We start from the raw sequence: 18,023 nt of genomic DNA, 5'->3' as shown, positions 1-18,023 counted from the left end.
GGGGAAACCCATGAATCTGCTGTGCTGATCCAGGATCAGCTAACTGCATGTCCTCTCCTATACAGTATAACCACATAGCCAAGCATGAGTCTCTGCATCCTGTTTCTCTGAACGGAACACTGAAAAGAAACCCTTCAAACCATTTGTAATTTGCAAAGTTTATTGATTCAAGGCAGTCATATTAAAGCAATGAAAATATCCATTACACAATCCTCTTCCACACGATGACATCCCTTTCAGCCCGGGAGATGTTCCAAAGTTCTGCGAGTACAGTCGCATTTAGCTCAATTCATGACAGCTGGGATGCAGTCCAACATGAGGAAGTCCACCTCCCCTTCATTCAGTCCCCAGTGAGGGACATGCCCCTCCTCCAATCGGCGCTAGCTCTCATGATGACATGAGGCACACTTGGTGATTATATATGTGTAAACACAACAGTGAGGTCACATAGATTTCCCTTGCATGTAGGTGACCTGAAGTACATGGAATTCAGCCGACATAGCAGGGAGTCAAAAGGCAAATCCTCTGGATAAGTGGATCTAGGAGCCAGAGACATTCCTGCATTGCTGCTAGCTGAGCCGCTTGAGTGCCCCTGGTGGATGGAGGACAGAATGTCTCTCACAGGCCTTTAGTTCTGCCTGTGACTGGCCTGCTGTCACTGAGGAACTCCAGAGCTGCTGAACTTGTATCTACCACGGTCTGCACCCAAACAAAAGAACTGTGATAATAACAGTCTGTTCACTGCTCCAACCAGTCCTTGATAGAATGTCTTTCTTCTGGAGTGGGGAATTGTGGGATAGGTAAGTGTACTTATTTAGTAGCAGTCAGATGTCCTGTGTTCCCCTCTATATAGGCAAGCGGACGTCCTTTTCAGAAGACCACCACCTTGGCCTGCTTGGGCTTGACCTTCTTAACCGGAACGTGAACGTCCTGGTGGTCGGCGCTCATGCGGTCGGATAATCGGCCCACCGTGAGCGCGTTCGCTGAGGGGAGAGGACAGGACAATCAACATCAAGGCTTAAAACAGTTAAGAGCATCCCAGGGCTGCAAAGCTATAAAAAGCCAAATGTTCACTCCCCAAATACCCTGAGAACATCCCCGTCCCCCAGCCTTTATGAACCCCAGACAAACGGTTCCCTTCGGCCCTGTATAAGCATTTCTGCAGGAGTGACTTACTTGAGCCCTGGTGCTCTGGACAGTCTTTCTGAAAGTGTTCCACTGAACCGCAGACTCGACAGCAGCCCCCTGCAAGGCAAGACCAGCCAATGGAGAAGTGATGTTCACATACAGTCCAAAAGATACATAAAACATAGACAATGAAGCAACACGTACAAAAATAAGCAAATACAAATTAATGTCTACAGCGCAAGGCTCACAGGCACTTTCAAAGCATTTGAGATTAGAAAAATAGAAATGGCTAAGATAAGATGATGTTTATGCAGGATACATTGGGGAGGAAATCTAAGCCCAGCCATTTAAGTGCAGTTGTTTTACCTGCTGCATACATGCCCTTGGGGTTATCAGGACAGGCTCTGGACAGATGGCCAGTCTGACTGCATATGAAACATTTGGCGTACGGGTGATCTCCTGTGGTGACACACAGATGACACAAAAGAACACAGAACATTAATGCACCCATCAGCAGGCCTGATTGAGTCTCTCCTGTACAGAACGACACAGGGAAGCCATTCCAGAAACCACACCTAGGTCACATACCTAGTTGTTTTGTTTTTTTATTCAAATACATTTCAGTGCTCAGTTAATCATGTCTGGTGCAATTGAGCCAATCAAGAGAGTATTTTGTATGTCCCAATACACCAGACAATCTCAGTAAAGCATAGACCCGGTAGCTGAATCAAGAAACAATTACATATTTCACCAAGCTCTGGTTTCTGCATTGTTTCTGAGAGAGAGGACCAGTAGGCAGGGCTTGCACTTGTTGAGTATTACGTAGGTTCTAATACACCAGACAAGCTCAGTAAGGCGTAGACCCAGTATTTGAGTCAGGTCTGCCAGAAGATCACAGTAATCTCCTTTCAAACCACCGCCACACAAAACCTGCTTCTGCTGGTCACAGGTCCTGACCCCTCCCACTCTGAACCGCGATGGTCACAGGAGCCTCACCCACAGCGGGGTCCACTTTGGCCCTGCACCTCTGGATCTCGTGCTCCGTGGAGCCGCAGCGGTAGCAGATGCCCCGCCCCATCTCCTCGTCGTTATCGGCCTCGGGGCAGTCGGCCAGCCCATGGCCCGGCTTCCTGCAGTTAAAGCACAGCTGGGCAGGAGACGGGGGTGAAGGGAGAGAGGGAGAGAACGCAAGGAAAACGAGACCAGAAGGATCATTTCTTCTCATTCACAGTACTAGGCAACTACGGTGATGCAGGTGTGTGGTTACATGCATACTTGAATTAACTAACCAATGCCAACATTGTGTGCTGCAAATAACTGACATGTAAACCAATGAAAAGGTCTCTAGGTTGCCTGAAGCATTGTGATTGGTCACAATCATGGAATGAGGAATCATACGCTTGCTCCACCCATCAGTTTCTGGCCCAATTTTAACTTTGCTATTTCTGTGACAGGCCGTCCCCAGATTTCTCATATGTTAAAATACAATCCAGTTATAATTTGGCCTCTACACTAATCTCTCTCCACATTTTCCTTCTCTCACCATGGAATTCTTCTTGATGTTCTGCCTCTTTATCCTTCTGTCCTCCCTCCTCTTGTCCTTCTTCAGTGCCATCTCCACCTCCTCCCGCAGTGCTTCCTCCACTCCAGGGGCACCTGGGGGCCCACGTGGCAGTGGCTTGCCTGTCTGTTGCAGGTACTCAAGAAAGCCGTTCACATCCACATTGTCATAGTCCTTCTTCTTCTTGTTGGGCTTCTTCCCCCCCTGGCCTGTCTGAGTCTTCCGAAGGGGGTCTGCTGTCCGGCCGTAAGGACCACTACGACCACGACTCCTCGGACCACCTCTCTCCGCTGCGGCCCCTGTTGCCTTCAGCTGGCTCCAGGGAGTGGCCTCGGCAGGTTTGTTTTTGTGAACATTGTTGGCTCGAGCCCAGCGCGTCATTATCGGACTACCATCCACGAAAGCAAAGCATGTATGAGAATTAAGAAAGGAAAGAATCACTTAATTATAATGAACCAAACTACATTTCAACAAGTCGTTTACTTGCAGTTGAAATGCCTGAAAATTAGCGTTGCAAAAAACGTTGAATGACAATATAAAGTAGATATCTTGATATTTTAATGAATTAGTAAAACATATGAGCCTGACGTGACAACAACCTAGAGGAAATAAATAACTGCACAACGTTAAGTTATCGTAGGGCCTATTACTGTGGTGCTGTGAAGACAAATATCATGCAAGCTAACATTAGCGCATAAGAATATGCGCTTCATAGTTTCATATTAAACACATACGCGATGTTAAATATCAAATAAGCAACTCAGTCGAGTTTCTAAATAAGATCACTCGAAAAAGCAATATACTTCTTACCTCACTTGTTACTTTCACTGTCAAAATAATCCACGCTTCTCTTCGCCCTGTCGTGTTTTTCCAGGAAGTCCAGCGATTATTTGTGTCCGTGTTGCTAAAGCGACACGCAAACCAGTTCCACAAAAAATGTCAAATTAGCAGAAAAAGCTGCGAGATCTTCAACCTATTCTTCTTGGAGCCCAAATTCGTTCACAAAATATGTATACGCGCGAAACATTCATTCAATAAAGTCTGCTTCGTGATACAGGGCTTATCTGTCTATCTTTCGGTCTAATTATTATTTTCCTAATAAATTTTGTTCCCACCACCTCCCCCCCTCATCGGAGGACACCTTTATTTGAGTCTTATACAACATACATATTTCTGAAGGCTTTATACTGCATCTATCTATCTATACATATATCTATCTTTCTGTCTGACTGTCTATCTGTCTATTTATCTGTCTGTCTTTATTTTGTCCCACCACCTCCCCCCCTCATCGGAGGACACCTTTATTGGAGTACATATTTCTGAAGGCTTTATACTGTATCTATCTATCTATACATATATCTATCTTTCTGTCTGACTTTCTATCTGTCTATTTATCTGTCTGTCTTTATTTTGTCCCACCACCTCCCCCCCTCATCGGAGGACACCTTTATTGGAGTACATATTTCTGAAGGCTTTATACTGTATCTATCCATCTGTCTGTTTATCTGTATCAATGTCTGTCTATCTATCCATTGTTTTCCTATCTGTCTTCCTATTTATAAATCTATATTTTTACTTTCTACCTTCATATCTATCTATCTATCTGTCTATCTATTATTCCCCCCATTGGAGGACACCTTTATTTGAGTCTTATACAACAAACATATTTCTGAAGGCTTTATACTGTATCTATCTATCTATACATATATCTATATTTCTGTCTGACTGTCTATCTGTCTATTTATCTATCTGTCTATCTATCTATTATTTTCCTAATACACAATTATTTTGTTATCGATTAATCTGGCAATTATTTTATCGATTAGTCGATTCATCTAAACTACACTTTGGATGCTCTGGTTTTTTGGATGAACTCTGTCCTGCACTCTCAGCAGCATTTGCCGCCGCCATGTTCAAAACAAAAAAACGCGTCGGATGTGAAATCCAAATCGACCAAATGACATGGTCAACGTCAACGAATCGTTGCAGCCCCTACCTCTTACTGCTCTTACCGCCTGAGCGCACCCAGGGTGGAAACCCTCCGACTGCCGAAAAGCTGCTCTTACCCCCTGAGCGCACCCAGGGTGGCAACACTCCGACTGCCGGACGGCTGCTCTTACCGCCTGAGTGCAAACAGGGTGGCAACCACAGGAGGATCAATCAACCACAGGGATCAATCACCCACAGCAGGTAGGCTACTACTTACCAAACTACTTACCAAAGTCTTACCTTATCTTCAAGAATTAGATTACTTGTGCAAAATGATTCCTTTTATAGCTTATAAAAGGCACCAATTGGCTCAGCATCTATCTTGCTTCTGTTTTCCGTTTTGATGACATCAAGTGAAGAGAATCCTTTCTTGCATAGATGGTCCCAAAAGTGCACAAAAGTGCACATCCTTGTCCGAAAGCACAGGGTATTCACTGTGTTGCCGTATCCAAAATTCTGCCGAGTTCTGAAAGCAGACTTGAATGTTTCGTCACAGGACAGTTCTATTAAACTCTCCTGTTTGCCAACAGTGAAGTCCTTGGGCATTTCAGAGGTTTCGATGCTGAACAGGTTTCTCATCCAGTTGTTTCGCATCGGCCGCCACTGCATTCGCGGAATTGTTGTCTGAGCGAGATGAGGTGCGCAAAGATGTTGTCCCTGACTCCATCATCAAGGGCCAGGTCGTTGTCAAGACAGAAAACTCTCCAAAGCGGGCAAAGCTGAAACATCACCTGCATTAACTTTGATTTTGAACATCTTGTTCAGCATTGATTTTGTTCTGCACATCAAAAACATTGATGGAGAGTCCATGTAGTCCAATATTCCATTTGTTTAAACAAGATAAAATGTCCGACAACTATGCTAGTTGACTGAGCCGCAGAGTATCTTCGAAATAAGGGGAAGCTTTTGTCCTGTAAGAGCATTTGGACCTCTCTGTGCAATTCGAAAAGCCTCCAAAGCACCTTCCCTCTTGATAGCCACCTTACTTCTGTATGAAGGAAGAGTTGGACATGCTCGCTGCCAATCTCATCGCAGAGCACATGGAATAGGTGAGAATGCATCGGTCGGGCCTTAATGAGGTTCACAGCCGAGTCCAGCACAGACTTCAATTCTTCGGCCATCTTTTTCACCGCCAGGGCCTCGCGATGGATGCTGCATCTCGGGTGCCAACTTGTAAACTCGAGCTTCCATCAATGCATACTCAAACACACTTTTTCCAATCGAGCCCTTGGACAAACACGTTCGAGAGCCGGAATACAAAAATGTTCACAGCAGCTGGAAGACAGTATCTGCTCGGCTCTAGTTCTTGACAGCAGTGAGTGACAGAACAGAAAGTCCTCCTGAACTGCCCCATCATATTCATATGTGACGTAGACTGGCCAAATCTGCAACATCAGTAGTCTCGTCAAGCTGGATGTAATAATTGCGACTGCTATTAATACGCTGTTATCAGTGTGGCCTTCGCGTCATCTTCCATGGCTCCTATTCTCCGCGATACAGTGTCATTTGAAAGTGGCACCAAGTTGGACTGTTTGGCAGTCTTCTCCCCACACATGATGTGTGCCATCTCTTTGGCTAATGGTAGACACAGTTCACCAATTGTGTGTGGCTTCCGCGATGCAGAGGCTGGCACGATGCGAAGCTTCCTGCGCTTTGGATACGGCTGTAACACAGGAATTAATCCTGGCCATGGACTGCTTCAGTTGCTCACGTTTTCTTAGAAAACATGAATCCATGAAACCATGGCATCTCAAACGTTTTTACATTTTACAATCAAACACGCAGTGCTGAAAGACAAATATGCGATGGTTTCATGGATTCATTGCAAAGAACATCACCACATATGGTAAATGGTTGGCATTCATATAGCGCCTTATCCAAAGCGCTGTACAATTGATGCTTCCCATTCACCCTTTCATACATTACATTACATGTCATTTGGCTGCCGCTTTTACCCAAAGCGACTTACAGTTCATAAGACTAAGCAGGAGACAATCTCCCCTGGAGCAATGTGGGGTGAAGGGCCTTGCTCAAGGGCCCAACGGCTGTGCGGATCTTACTGTAGCTACATTGCGGATCGAACCACCAACCTTGTGGGTCCCAGTCATGTAATGTACCTTAGCCACTATGCTACAGGCCGCCCTACACAGACACACTCATACACCAACAGAGACTGGCTGCCATGCATGGCACAAACCAGCTTGTCAGGAGCATTGGGGGGATTAGGTGTCTTGCTCAAGGACAATTCGACACCCCCAGGGTGGCAACTCTCCAGCTGCCGGACGGCTGCTCTTACCGCCTGGGCGCACCCAGGGTGGCAACCCTCCGACTGCCGAACGGCTGCTCTTACCGCCTGGGCGCACCCAGGGTGGCAACCGTCCGACTGCCGGACGGCTGCTCTTACCGCCTGGGCGCACCCAGGGTGGCAACCTTCCGACTGCCGGACGGCTGCTCTTACCGCCTGAGCGCACACAGGGTGGCAACTCTCTAACTAGGGCTGCAACTAACGTTTATTTTGTTATCGATTAATCTGCCAATTATTTTATCGATTAGTCGATTCACCTAAACTATTCATTTATTTGGTGGGGGGGAGAAATTGATTCAATTCACAGTTGAACATTTACAAATGTATTGACATGTTTTTGTAGTCTGTCTTACTGCTTTTAATGCATTGACTTCTTATAGCTACTTTATTCTCTTAAAATAATATAACACCCACCAGTTACTATGACATTGTTTTTCATTATGTACAATTTATCTATGCATGTAGCTACATGCTGAAATTTTTTCACAAGATAATCTGATGGAGAGGCTGCACTATGATTACAAAACTGCCAAGAATTATCATGGCTGTATTTACATTAATACGAGAGCTCTAGCTAGATTTCAGACATGCATGGGTTTTTGCTTCATCTCACTAAAATCACGCAATCAACACTATAATTGAATACCACTCATTCAAAGTGGGAGTCTGAGAATAGAAATGTTGAAAACGTTACAGACCTAGAATCACAGCTCCAGGGAAATGCCATTAATGTAATGGATCCTTTCTTTTTAAGTGTTCGTGCATGGCCGTCATGCTGCTGTGATCTGCCATTTTGTCTTTGCACAGTGTGCAAAGTACCATACTTTTGGGTTTTTGCTTCAAGAATTCCCACAGAATTACCACATCTTCAACCTATTCTTCTTGGAGCCCAAATTCGTTCACAAAATATGTATACGCGCGAAACATCCATTCAATAAAGTCTGCTTCGTGATACAGGGCCTATCTGTCTATCTTTCGGTCTAATTATTATTTTCCTAATAAATTTTGTTCCCACCACCTCTCCCCCTCATCGGAAGACACCTTTATTTGAGTCTTATACAACAAACATATTTTTGAAGGCTTTATACTGTACCTATCTATCTATACATATATCTATCTTTCTGTCTGACTGTCTATCTGTCTATTTATCTGTCTTTATTTTGTCCCACCACCTCCCCCCCTCATCGGAGGACACCTTTATTGGAGTACATATTTCTAAAGGCTTTATCCTGTATCTATCTATCTATACATATATCTATCTTTCTGTCTGACTTTCTATCTGTCTATTTATCTGTCTGTCTTTATTTTGTCCCACCACCTCCCCCCCTCATCGGAGGACACCTTGATTGGAGTACATATTTCTGAAGGCTTTATACTGTATCTATCCATTGGTCTGTTTATCTGTATCAATGTCTGTCTGTCTATCTATCCATTGTTTTCCTATCTGTCTTCCTATTTATAAATCTATATTTCTACTTTCTACCTTCATATCTATCTATCTATCTATTATCCCCCCCCCCCCCCATTGGAGGACACCTTTATTTGAGTCTTATACAACAAACCTATTTCTGAAGGCTTTATACTCTATCTATCTATCTATACATATATCTATATTTCTGTCTGACTGTCTATCTGTCTATTTATCTATCTGTCTATCTATCTATTATTTTCATATTACACAATTATTTTGTTATCGATTAATCTGGCAATTATTTTATCGATTAGTCGATTCACCTAAACTATTCATTTACTTGGTGGGGGGAGAAATTGATTCAATTAACAGTTGAACATTTAAAAATATATTGACATATTTTTGAATGCCATTAATGTAATGGATCCATTCTTTTTAAGTGTTCGTGCATGGCCGTCATGCTGCTGTGATCTGCCATTTTGTCTTTGCACAGTGTGCAAAATACCATACTTTTGGGTTTTTGCTTAAAGAATTCCAACACTTTGGATGCTCTGGTTTTTTGGATGAACTCTCTCCTGCACTCTCAGCAGCATTTGCCGCCGCCATGTTCAAAACCAAAAAACGCGTCGGATGTGAAATCCGAATCGACCAAATTACATGGTCAACATCAACTAATCGTTGCAGCCCCTACCTCTTACTGCTCTTACCGCCTGAGCGCACCCAGGGTGGCAACCCTCCGACTGCCGAACAGCTGCTCTTACCCCCTGAGCGCACCCAGGGTGGCAACACTCCGACTGCCGGACGGCTGCTCTTACCGCCTGAGTGCAAACAGGGTGGCAACCCTCCGACTGCCGGACGGCTGCGCTTACCGCCTGAGCGCAAACAGGGTGGCAACCACAGGAGGATCAATCAACCACAGGGATCAATCACCCACAGGAGGTAGGCTACTACTTACCAAACTACTTACCAAAGTCTTACCTTATCTTCAAGAATTAGATTACTTGTGCAAAATGATTCCTTTTATAGCTTATAAAAGGCACCAATTGGCTCAGCATCTATCTTGCTTCTGTTTTCCGTTTTGATGACATCAAGTGAAGAGAATCCTTTCTTGCATAGATGGTCCCAAAAGTGCACAAAAGTGCACGTCCTTGTCCGAAAGCACAGGGTATTCACTGTGTTGCCGTATCCAAAATTCTGACAATGAGTTCTGAAAGCAGACTTGAATGTTTCGTCGCAGGACAGTTCTATTAAACTCTCCTGTTCGCCAACAGTGAAGTCCATGGGCATTTCAGAGGTTTCGATGCTGAACAGGTTTCTCATCCAGTTGTTTTGCATCGGCCGCCACTGCATTCGCGGAATTGTTGTCTGAGTGAGACGAGGTGCGCAAAGATGTTGTCCCTGACTCCATCATCAAGGGCCAGGTCGTTGTCAGACAGAAAATTCTCCAAAGCGGGCAAAGCTGAAACATCACCTACCTTGACTTTGATTTTCAACATCTTGTTCAGCATTGATTTTGTTCTGCACATCAAAAACATTGATGGAGAGTCCATGTAGTCCAATATTCCGTTTGTTTAAACAAGATAAAATGTCCCACAACTATGCTAGTTGACTGAGCCGCAGAGTATCTTCGAAATAAGGGGAAGCTTTTGTCCTGTAAGAGCATTTGGACCTCTCTGTGAAATTCGAAAAGCCTCCAAAGCACCTTCCCTCTTGATAGCCACCTTACTTCTGTATGAAGGAAGAGTTGGACAGGCTCGCTGCCAATCTCATCGCAGAGCACATGGAATAGGTGAGAATGCATCGGTCGGGCCTTAATGAGGTTCACAGCCGAGTCCAGCACAGACTTCAATTCTTCGGCCATCTTTTTCATCGCCAGGGCCACGCGATGGATGCTGCATCTCGGGTGCCAACTTGTAAACTCGAGCTTCCATCCATGCATACTCAAACACACTTTTTCCAATCGAGCCCTTGGACAAACACGTTCGAGCGCCGGAATACAAAAATGTTCACAGCAGCTGGAAGACAGTATCTGCTCGGCTCTAGTTCTGGACAGCAGTGAGTGACAGAACAGAAAGTCCTCCTGAACTGTCCCATCATATTCATATGTGACGTAGACTGGCCAAATCTGCAACATCAGTAGTCTCGTCAAGCTGGATGTAATAATTGCGACTGCTATTAATACGCTGTTATCAGTGTGGCCTTCGCGTCATCTTCCATGGCTCCTATTCTCCGCGATACAGTGTCATTTGAAAGTGGCACCAAGTTGGACTGTTTGGCAGTCTTCTCCCCACACATGATGTGTGCCATCTCTTTGGCTAATGGTAGACACAGTTCACCAATTGTGTGTGGCTTCCGCGATGCAGAGGCTGGCACGATGCGAAGCTTCCTGCGCTTTGGATACGGCTGTAACACAGGAATGAATCCTGGCCATGGACTGCTTCAGTTGCTCACGTTTTCTTAGAAAACATGAATCCATGAAACCATGGCATCTCAAACGTTTTTACATTTTACAATCAAACACGCAGTGCTGAAAGACAAATATGCGATGGTTTCATGGATTCATTGCAAAGAACATCACCACATATGGTAAATGGTTGGCATTCATATAGCTCCTTATCCAAAGCGCTGTACAATTGATGCTTCCCATTCACCCTTTCATACATTACATTACATGTCATTTGGCTGCCGCTTTTACCCAAAGCGACTTACAGTTCATAAGACTAAGCAGGAGACAATCTCCCCTGGAGCAATGTGGGGTGAAGGGCCTTGCTCAAGGGCCCAACGGCTGTGCGGATCTTACTGTAGCTACATTGCGGATCGAACCACCAACCTTGTGGGTCCCAGTCATGTAATGTACCTTAGCCACTACGCTACAGGCCGCCCTACACAGACACACTCATACACCAACAGAGACTGGCTGCCATGCATGGCACAAACCAGCTTGTCAGGAGCATTGGGGGGATTAGGTGTCTTACTCAAGGACAATTCGACACCCCCAGGGTGGCAACTCTCCAGCTGCCGGACGGCTGCTCTTACCGCCTGAGGGCACCCAGGGTGGCAACCCTCCGACTGCCGAACGGCTGCTCTTACCGCCTGGGCGCACCCAGGGTGGCAACCCTCCGACTGCCGAACGGCTGCTCTTACCGCCTGGGCGCACCCAGGGTGGCAACCGTCCGACTGCCGGACGGCTGCTCTTACCGCCTGGGCGCACCCAGAGTGGCAACCCTCCGACTGCCGGACGGCTGCTCTTACCGCCTGAGCGCACACAGGGTGGCAACTCTCTAACTAGGGCTGCAACTAACGTTTATTTTGTTATCGATTAATCTGCCAATTATTTTATCGATTAGTCGATTCACCTAAACTATTCATTTATTTGGTGGGGGGGAGAAATTGATTCAATTCACAGTTGAACATTTAAAAATGTATTGACATGTTTTTGTAGTATGTCTTACTGCTTTTAATGCATTGACTTCTTATAGCTACTTTATTCTCTTAAAATAATATAACACCCACCAGTTACTATGACATTGTTTTTCATTATGTACAATTTATCTATGCATGTAGCTACATGCTGAAATTTTTTCACAAGATAATCTGATGGAGAGGCTGCACTATGATTACAAAACTGCCAAGAATGATCATGGCTGTATTTACATTAATACGAGAGCTCTAGCTAGATTTCAGACATGCATGGGTTTTTGCTTCATATCACTAAAATCACGCAATCAACACTATAATTGAATACCACTCATTCAAAGTGGGAGTCTGAGAATAGAAATGTTGAAAACGTTACAGACCTAGAATCACAGCTCCAGGGAAATGCCATTAATGTAATGGATCCTTTCTTTTTAAGTGTTCGTGCATGGCCGTCATGCTGCTGTGATCTGCCATTTTGTCTTTGCACAGTGTGCAAAGTACCATACTTTTGGGTTTTTGCTTCAAGAATTCCCACAGAATTACCACATCTTCAACCTATTCTTCTTGGAGCCCAAATTCGTTCACAAAATATGTATACGCGCGAAACATCCATTCAATAAAGTCTGCTTCGTGATACAGAGCCTATCTGTCTATCTTTCGGTCTAATTATTATTTTCCTAATAAATTTTGTTCCCACCACCTCCCCCCCTCATCGGAGGACACCTTTATTTGAGTCTCATACAACAAACCTATTTCTGAAGGCTTTATACTGTATCTATCTATCTATACATATATCTATATTTCTGTCTGACTGTCTATCCATCTATTTATCTATCTGTCTATCTATCTATTATTTTCATATTACACAATTATTTTGTTTTCGATTAATCTGGCAATTATTTTATCGATTAGTCGATTCACCTAAATTATTCATTTACTTGGTGGGGGGAGAAATTGATTCAATTAACAGTTGAACATTTAAAAATATATTGACATATTTTTGAATGCCATTAATGTAATGGATCCTTTCTTTTTAAGTGTTCGTGCATGGCCGTCATGCTGCTGTGATCTGCCATTTTGTCTTTGCACAGTGTGCAAAGTACCATACTTTTGGGTTTTTGCTTAAAGAATTCCAACACTTTGGATGCTCTGGTTTTTTGGATGAACTCTCTCCTGCACTCTCAGCAGCATTTGCCGCCGCCATGTTCAAAACAAAAAAACGCGTCGGATTTGAAATCCGAATCGACTAAATTACATGGTCAACGTCAACTAATCGTTGCAGCCCCTACCTCTTACTGCTCTTACCGCCTGAGGGCACCCAGGGTGGCAACCCTCCGACTGCCGAACAGCTGCTCTTACCCCCTGAGCGCACCCAGGGTGGCAACACTCCGACTGCCGGACGGCTGCTCTTACCGCCTGAGTGCAAACAGGGTGGCAACCCTCCGACTGCCGGACGGCTGCGCTTACCGCCTGAGCGCAAACAGGGTGGCAACCACAGGAGGATCAATCAACCACAGGGATCAATCACCCACAGGAGGTAGGCTACTACTTACCAAACTACTTACCAAAGTCTTACCTTATCTTCAAGAATTAGATTACTTGTGCAAAATGATTCCTTTTATAGCTTATAAAAGGCACCAATTGGCTCAGCATCTATCTTGCTTCTGTTTTCCGTTTTGATGACATCAAGTGAAGAGGATCCTTTCTTGCATAGATGGTCCCAAAAGTGCACAAAAGTGCACGTCCTTGTCCGAAAGCACAGGGTATTCACTGTGTTGCCGTATCCAAAATTCTGACAACGAGTTCTGAAAGCAGACTTGAATGTTTCGTCACAGGACAGTTCTATTAAACTCTCCTGTTCGCCAACAGTGAAGTCCTTGGGCATTTCAGAGGTTTCGATGCTGAACAGGTTTCTCATCCAGTTGTTTCGCATCGGCCGCCACTGCATTCGCGGAATTGTTGTCTGAGCGAGATGAGGTGCGCAAAGATGTTGTCCCTGACTCCATCATCAAGGGCCAGGTCGTTGTCAAGACAGAAAACTCTCCAAAGCGGGCAAAGCTGAAACATCACCTGCCTTAACTTTGATTTTGAACATCTTGTTCAGCATTGATTTTGTTCTGCACATCAACAACATTGATGGAGAATCCATGTAGTCCAATATTCCATTTGTTTAAACAAGATAAAATGTCTGACAACTATGCTAGTTGACTGAGCCGCAGAGTATCTTCGAAATAAGGGGAAGCTTTTGTCCTGTAAGAGCATTTGGACCTCTCTGTGCAATTCGAAAAGCCTCCAAAGCACCTTCCCTCTTGATAGCCACCTTACTTCTGAATGAAGGAAGAGTTGGACATGCTCGCTGCCAATCTCATCGCAGAGCACATGGAATAGGTGAGAATGCATCGGTCGGGCCTTAATGAGGTTCACAGCCGAGTCCAGCACAGACTTCAATTCTTCGGCCATCTTTTTCACCGCCAGGGCCTCGCGATGGATGCTGCATCTTGGGTGCCAACTTGTAAACTCGAGCTTCCATCCATGCATACTCAAACACACTTTTTCCAATCGAGCCCTTGGACAAACACGTTCGAGCGCCGGAATACAAAAATGTTCACAGCAGCTGGAAGACAGTATCTGCTCGGCTCTAGTTCTGGACAGCAGTGAGTGACAGAAGAGAAAGTCCTCCTGAACTGTCCCATCATATTCATATGTGACGTAGACTGGCCAAATCTGCAACATCAGTAGTCTCGTCAAGCTGGATGTAATAATTGCGACTGCAATTAATACGCTGTTATCAGTGTGGCCTTCGCGTCATCTTCCATGGCTCCTATTCTCCGCGATACAGTGTCATTTGAAAGTGGCACCAAGTTGGACTGTTTGGCAGTCTTCTCCCCACACATGATGTGTGCCATCTCTTTGGCTAATGGTAGACACAGTTCACCAATTGTGTGTGGCTTCCGCGATGCAGAGGCTGGCACGATGCGAAGCTTCCTGCGCTTTGGATACGGCTGTAACACAGGAATGAATCCTGGCCATGGACTGCTTCAGTTGCTCACGTTTTCTTAGAAAACATGAATCCATGAAACCATGGCATCTCAAACGTTTTTACATTTTACAATCAAACACGCAGTGCTGAAAGACAAATATGCGATGGTTTCATGGATTCATTGCAAAGAACATCACCACATATGGTAAATGGTTGGCATTCATATAGCTCCTTATCCAAAGCGCTGTACAATTGATGCTTCCCATTCACCCTTTCATACATTACATTACATGTCATTTGGCTGCCGCTTTTACCCAAAGCGACTTACAGTTCATAAGACTAAGCAGGAGACAATCTCCCCTGGAGCAATGTGGGGTGAAGGGCCTTGCTCAAGGGCCCAACGGCTGTGCGGATCTTACTGTAGCTACATTGCGGATCGAACCACCAACCTTGTGGGTCCCAGTCATGTAATGTACCTTAGCCACTACGCTACAGGCCGCCCTACACAGACACACTCATACACCAACAGAGACTGGCTGCCATGCATGGCACAAACCAGCTTGTCAGGAGCATTGGGGGGATTAGGTGTCTTGCTCAAGGACAATTCGACACCCCCAGGGTGGTAACTCTCCAGCTGCCGGACGGCTGCTCTTACCGCCTGAGGGCACCCAGGGTGGCAACCCTCCGACTGCCGAACGGCTGCTCTTACCGCCTGGGCGCACCCAGGGTGGCAACCCTCCGACTGCCGAACGGCTGCTCTTACCGCCTGGGCGCACCCAGGGTGGCAACCGTCCGACTGCCGGACGGCTGCTCTTACCGCCTGGGCGCACCCAGAGTGGCAACCCTCCGACTGCCGGACGGCTGCTCTTACCGCCTGAGCGCACACAGGGTGGCAACTCTCTAACTAGGGCTGCAACTAACGTTTATTTTGTTATCGATTAATCTGCCAATTATTTTATCGATTAGTCGATTCACCTAAACTATTCATTTATTTGGTGGGGGGGAGAAATTGATTCAATTCACAGTTGAACATTTAAAAATGTATTGACATGTTTTTGTAGTATGTCTTACTGCTTTTAATGCATTGACTTCTTATAGCTACTTTATTCTCTTAAAATAATATAACACCCACCAGTTACTATGACATTGTTTTTCATTATGTACAATTTATCTATGCATGTAGCTACATGCTGAAATTTTTTCACAAGATAATCTGATGGAGAGGCTGCACTATGATTACAAAACTGCCAAGAATGATCATGGCTGTATTTACATTAATACGAGAGCTCTAGCTAGATTTCAGACATGCATGGGTTTTTTCTTCATATCACTAAAATCACGCAATCAACACTATAATTGAATACCACTCATTCAAAGTGGGAGTCTGAGAATAGAAATGTTGAAAACGTTACAGACCTAGAATCACAGCTCCAGGGAAATGCCATTAATGTAATGGATCCTTTCTTTTTAAGTGTTCGTGCATGGCCGTCATGCTGCTGTGATCTGCCATTTTGTCTTTGCACAGTGTGCAAAGTACCATACTTTTGGGTTTTTGCTTCAAGAATTCCCACAGAATTACCACATCTTCAACCTATTCTTCTTGGAGCCCAAATTCGTTCACAAAATATGTATACGCGCGAAACATCCATTCAATAAAGTCTGCTTCGTGATACAGAGCCTATCTGTCTATCTTTCGGTCTAATTACTATTTTCCTAATAAATTTTGTTCCCACCACCTCCCCCCCTCATCGGAGGACACCTTTATTTGAGTCTCATACAACAAACCTATTTCTGAAGGCTTTATACTGTATCTATCTATCTATACATATATCTATATTTCTGTCTGACTGTCTATCCATCTATTTATCTATCTGTCTATCTATCTATTATTTTCATATTACACAATTATTTTGTTTTCGATAAATCTGGCAATTATTTTATCGATTAGTCGATTCACCTAAATTATTCATTTACTTGGTGGGGGGAGAAATTGATTCAATTAACAGTTGAACATTTAAAAATATATTGACATATTTTTGAATGCCATTAATGTAATGGATCCTTTCTTTTTAAGTGTTCGTGCATGGCCGTCATGCTGCTGTGATCTGCCATTTTGTCTTTGCACAGTGTGCAAAGTACCATACTTTTGGGTTTTTGCTTAAAGAATTCCAACACTTTGGATGCTCTGGTTTTTTGGATGAACTCTCTCCTGCACTCTCAGCAGCATTTGCCGCCGCCATGTTCAAAACAAAAAAACGCGTCGGATTTGAAATCCGAATCGACTAAATTACATGGTCAACGTCAACTAATCGTTGCAGCCCCTACCTCTTACTGCTCTTACCGCCTGAGCGCACCCAGGGTGGCAACCCTCCGACTGCCGAACAGCTGCTCTTACCCCCTGAGCGCACCCAGGGTGGCAACACTCCGACTGCTGGACGGCTGCTCTTACCGCCTGAGTGCAAACAGGGTGGCAACCCTCCGACTGCCGGACGGCTGCGCTTACCGCCTGAGCGCAAACAGGGTGGCAACCACAGGAGGATCAATCAACCACAGGGATCAATCACCCACAGGAGGTAGGCTACTACTTACCAAACTACTTACCAAAGTCTTACCTTATCTTCAAGAATTAGATTACTTGTGCAAAATGATTCCTTTTATAGCTTATAAAAGGCACCAATTGGCTCAGCATCTATCTTGCTTCTGTTTTCCGTTTTGATGACATCAAGTGAAGAGGATCCTTTCTTGCATAGATGGTCCCAAAAGTGCACAAAAGTGCACGTCCTTGTCCGAAAGCACAGGGTATTCACTGTGTTGCCGTATCCAAAATTCTGACAACGAGTTCTGAAAGCAGACTTGAATGTTTCGTCACAGGACAGTTCTATTAAACTCTCCTGTTCGCCAACAGTGAAGTCCTTGGGCATTTCAGAGGTTTCGATGCTGAACAGGTTTCTCATCCAGTTGTTTCGCATCGGCCGCCACTGCATTCGCGGAATTGTTGTCTGAGCGAGATGAGGTGCGCAAAGATGTTGTCCCTGACTCCATCATCAAGGGCCAGGTCGTTGTCAAGACAGAAAACTCTCCAAAGCGGGCAAAGCTGAAACATCACCTGCCTTAACTTTGATTTTGAACATCTTGTTCAGCATTGATTTTGTTCTGCACATCAACAACATTGATGGAGAATCCATGTAGTCCAATATTCCATTTGTTTAAACAAGATAAAATGTCTGACAAC

General features: G+C 44.7%; 1 protein-coding gene across 1 annotated transcript; it reads right to left on the bottom strand.

The window, feature by feature from the left end:
- Positions 1-142: 142 nt before the first annotated feature.
- zcchc9 (zinc finger, CCHC domain containing 9) lies at positions 143-3,628 on the bottom strand. The gene is made up of 6 exons (XM_061263475.1): positions 3,500-3,628; positions 2,672-3,077; positions 2,125-2,275; positions 1,495-1,587; positions 1,177-1,245; positions 143-983 (listed from the first exon to the last, which is right to left on the bottom strand). The coding sequence occupies exons 2-6, from the start codon at positions 3,068-3,070 to the stop codon at positions 871-873; spliced, it is 825 nt and encodes a 274-aa protein (XP_061119459.1). The 5' UTR covers positions 3,071-3,077; positions 3,500-3,628; the 3' UTR covers positions 143-870.
- Between the last annotated feature and the right edge of the window lie 14,395 nt (positions 3,629-18,023).

This window comes from Conger conger, chromosome 12, assembly GCF_963514075.1.
Source record: "Conger conger chromosome 12, fConCon1.1, whole genome shotgun sequence".
Taxonomy (NCBI): Eukaryota; Metazoa; Chordata; class Actinopteri; order Anguilliformes; family Congridae; genus Conger; species Conger conger.
This window is presented reverse-complemented; position numbering and strand designations above follow the sequence as displayed.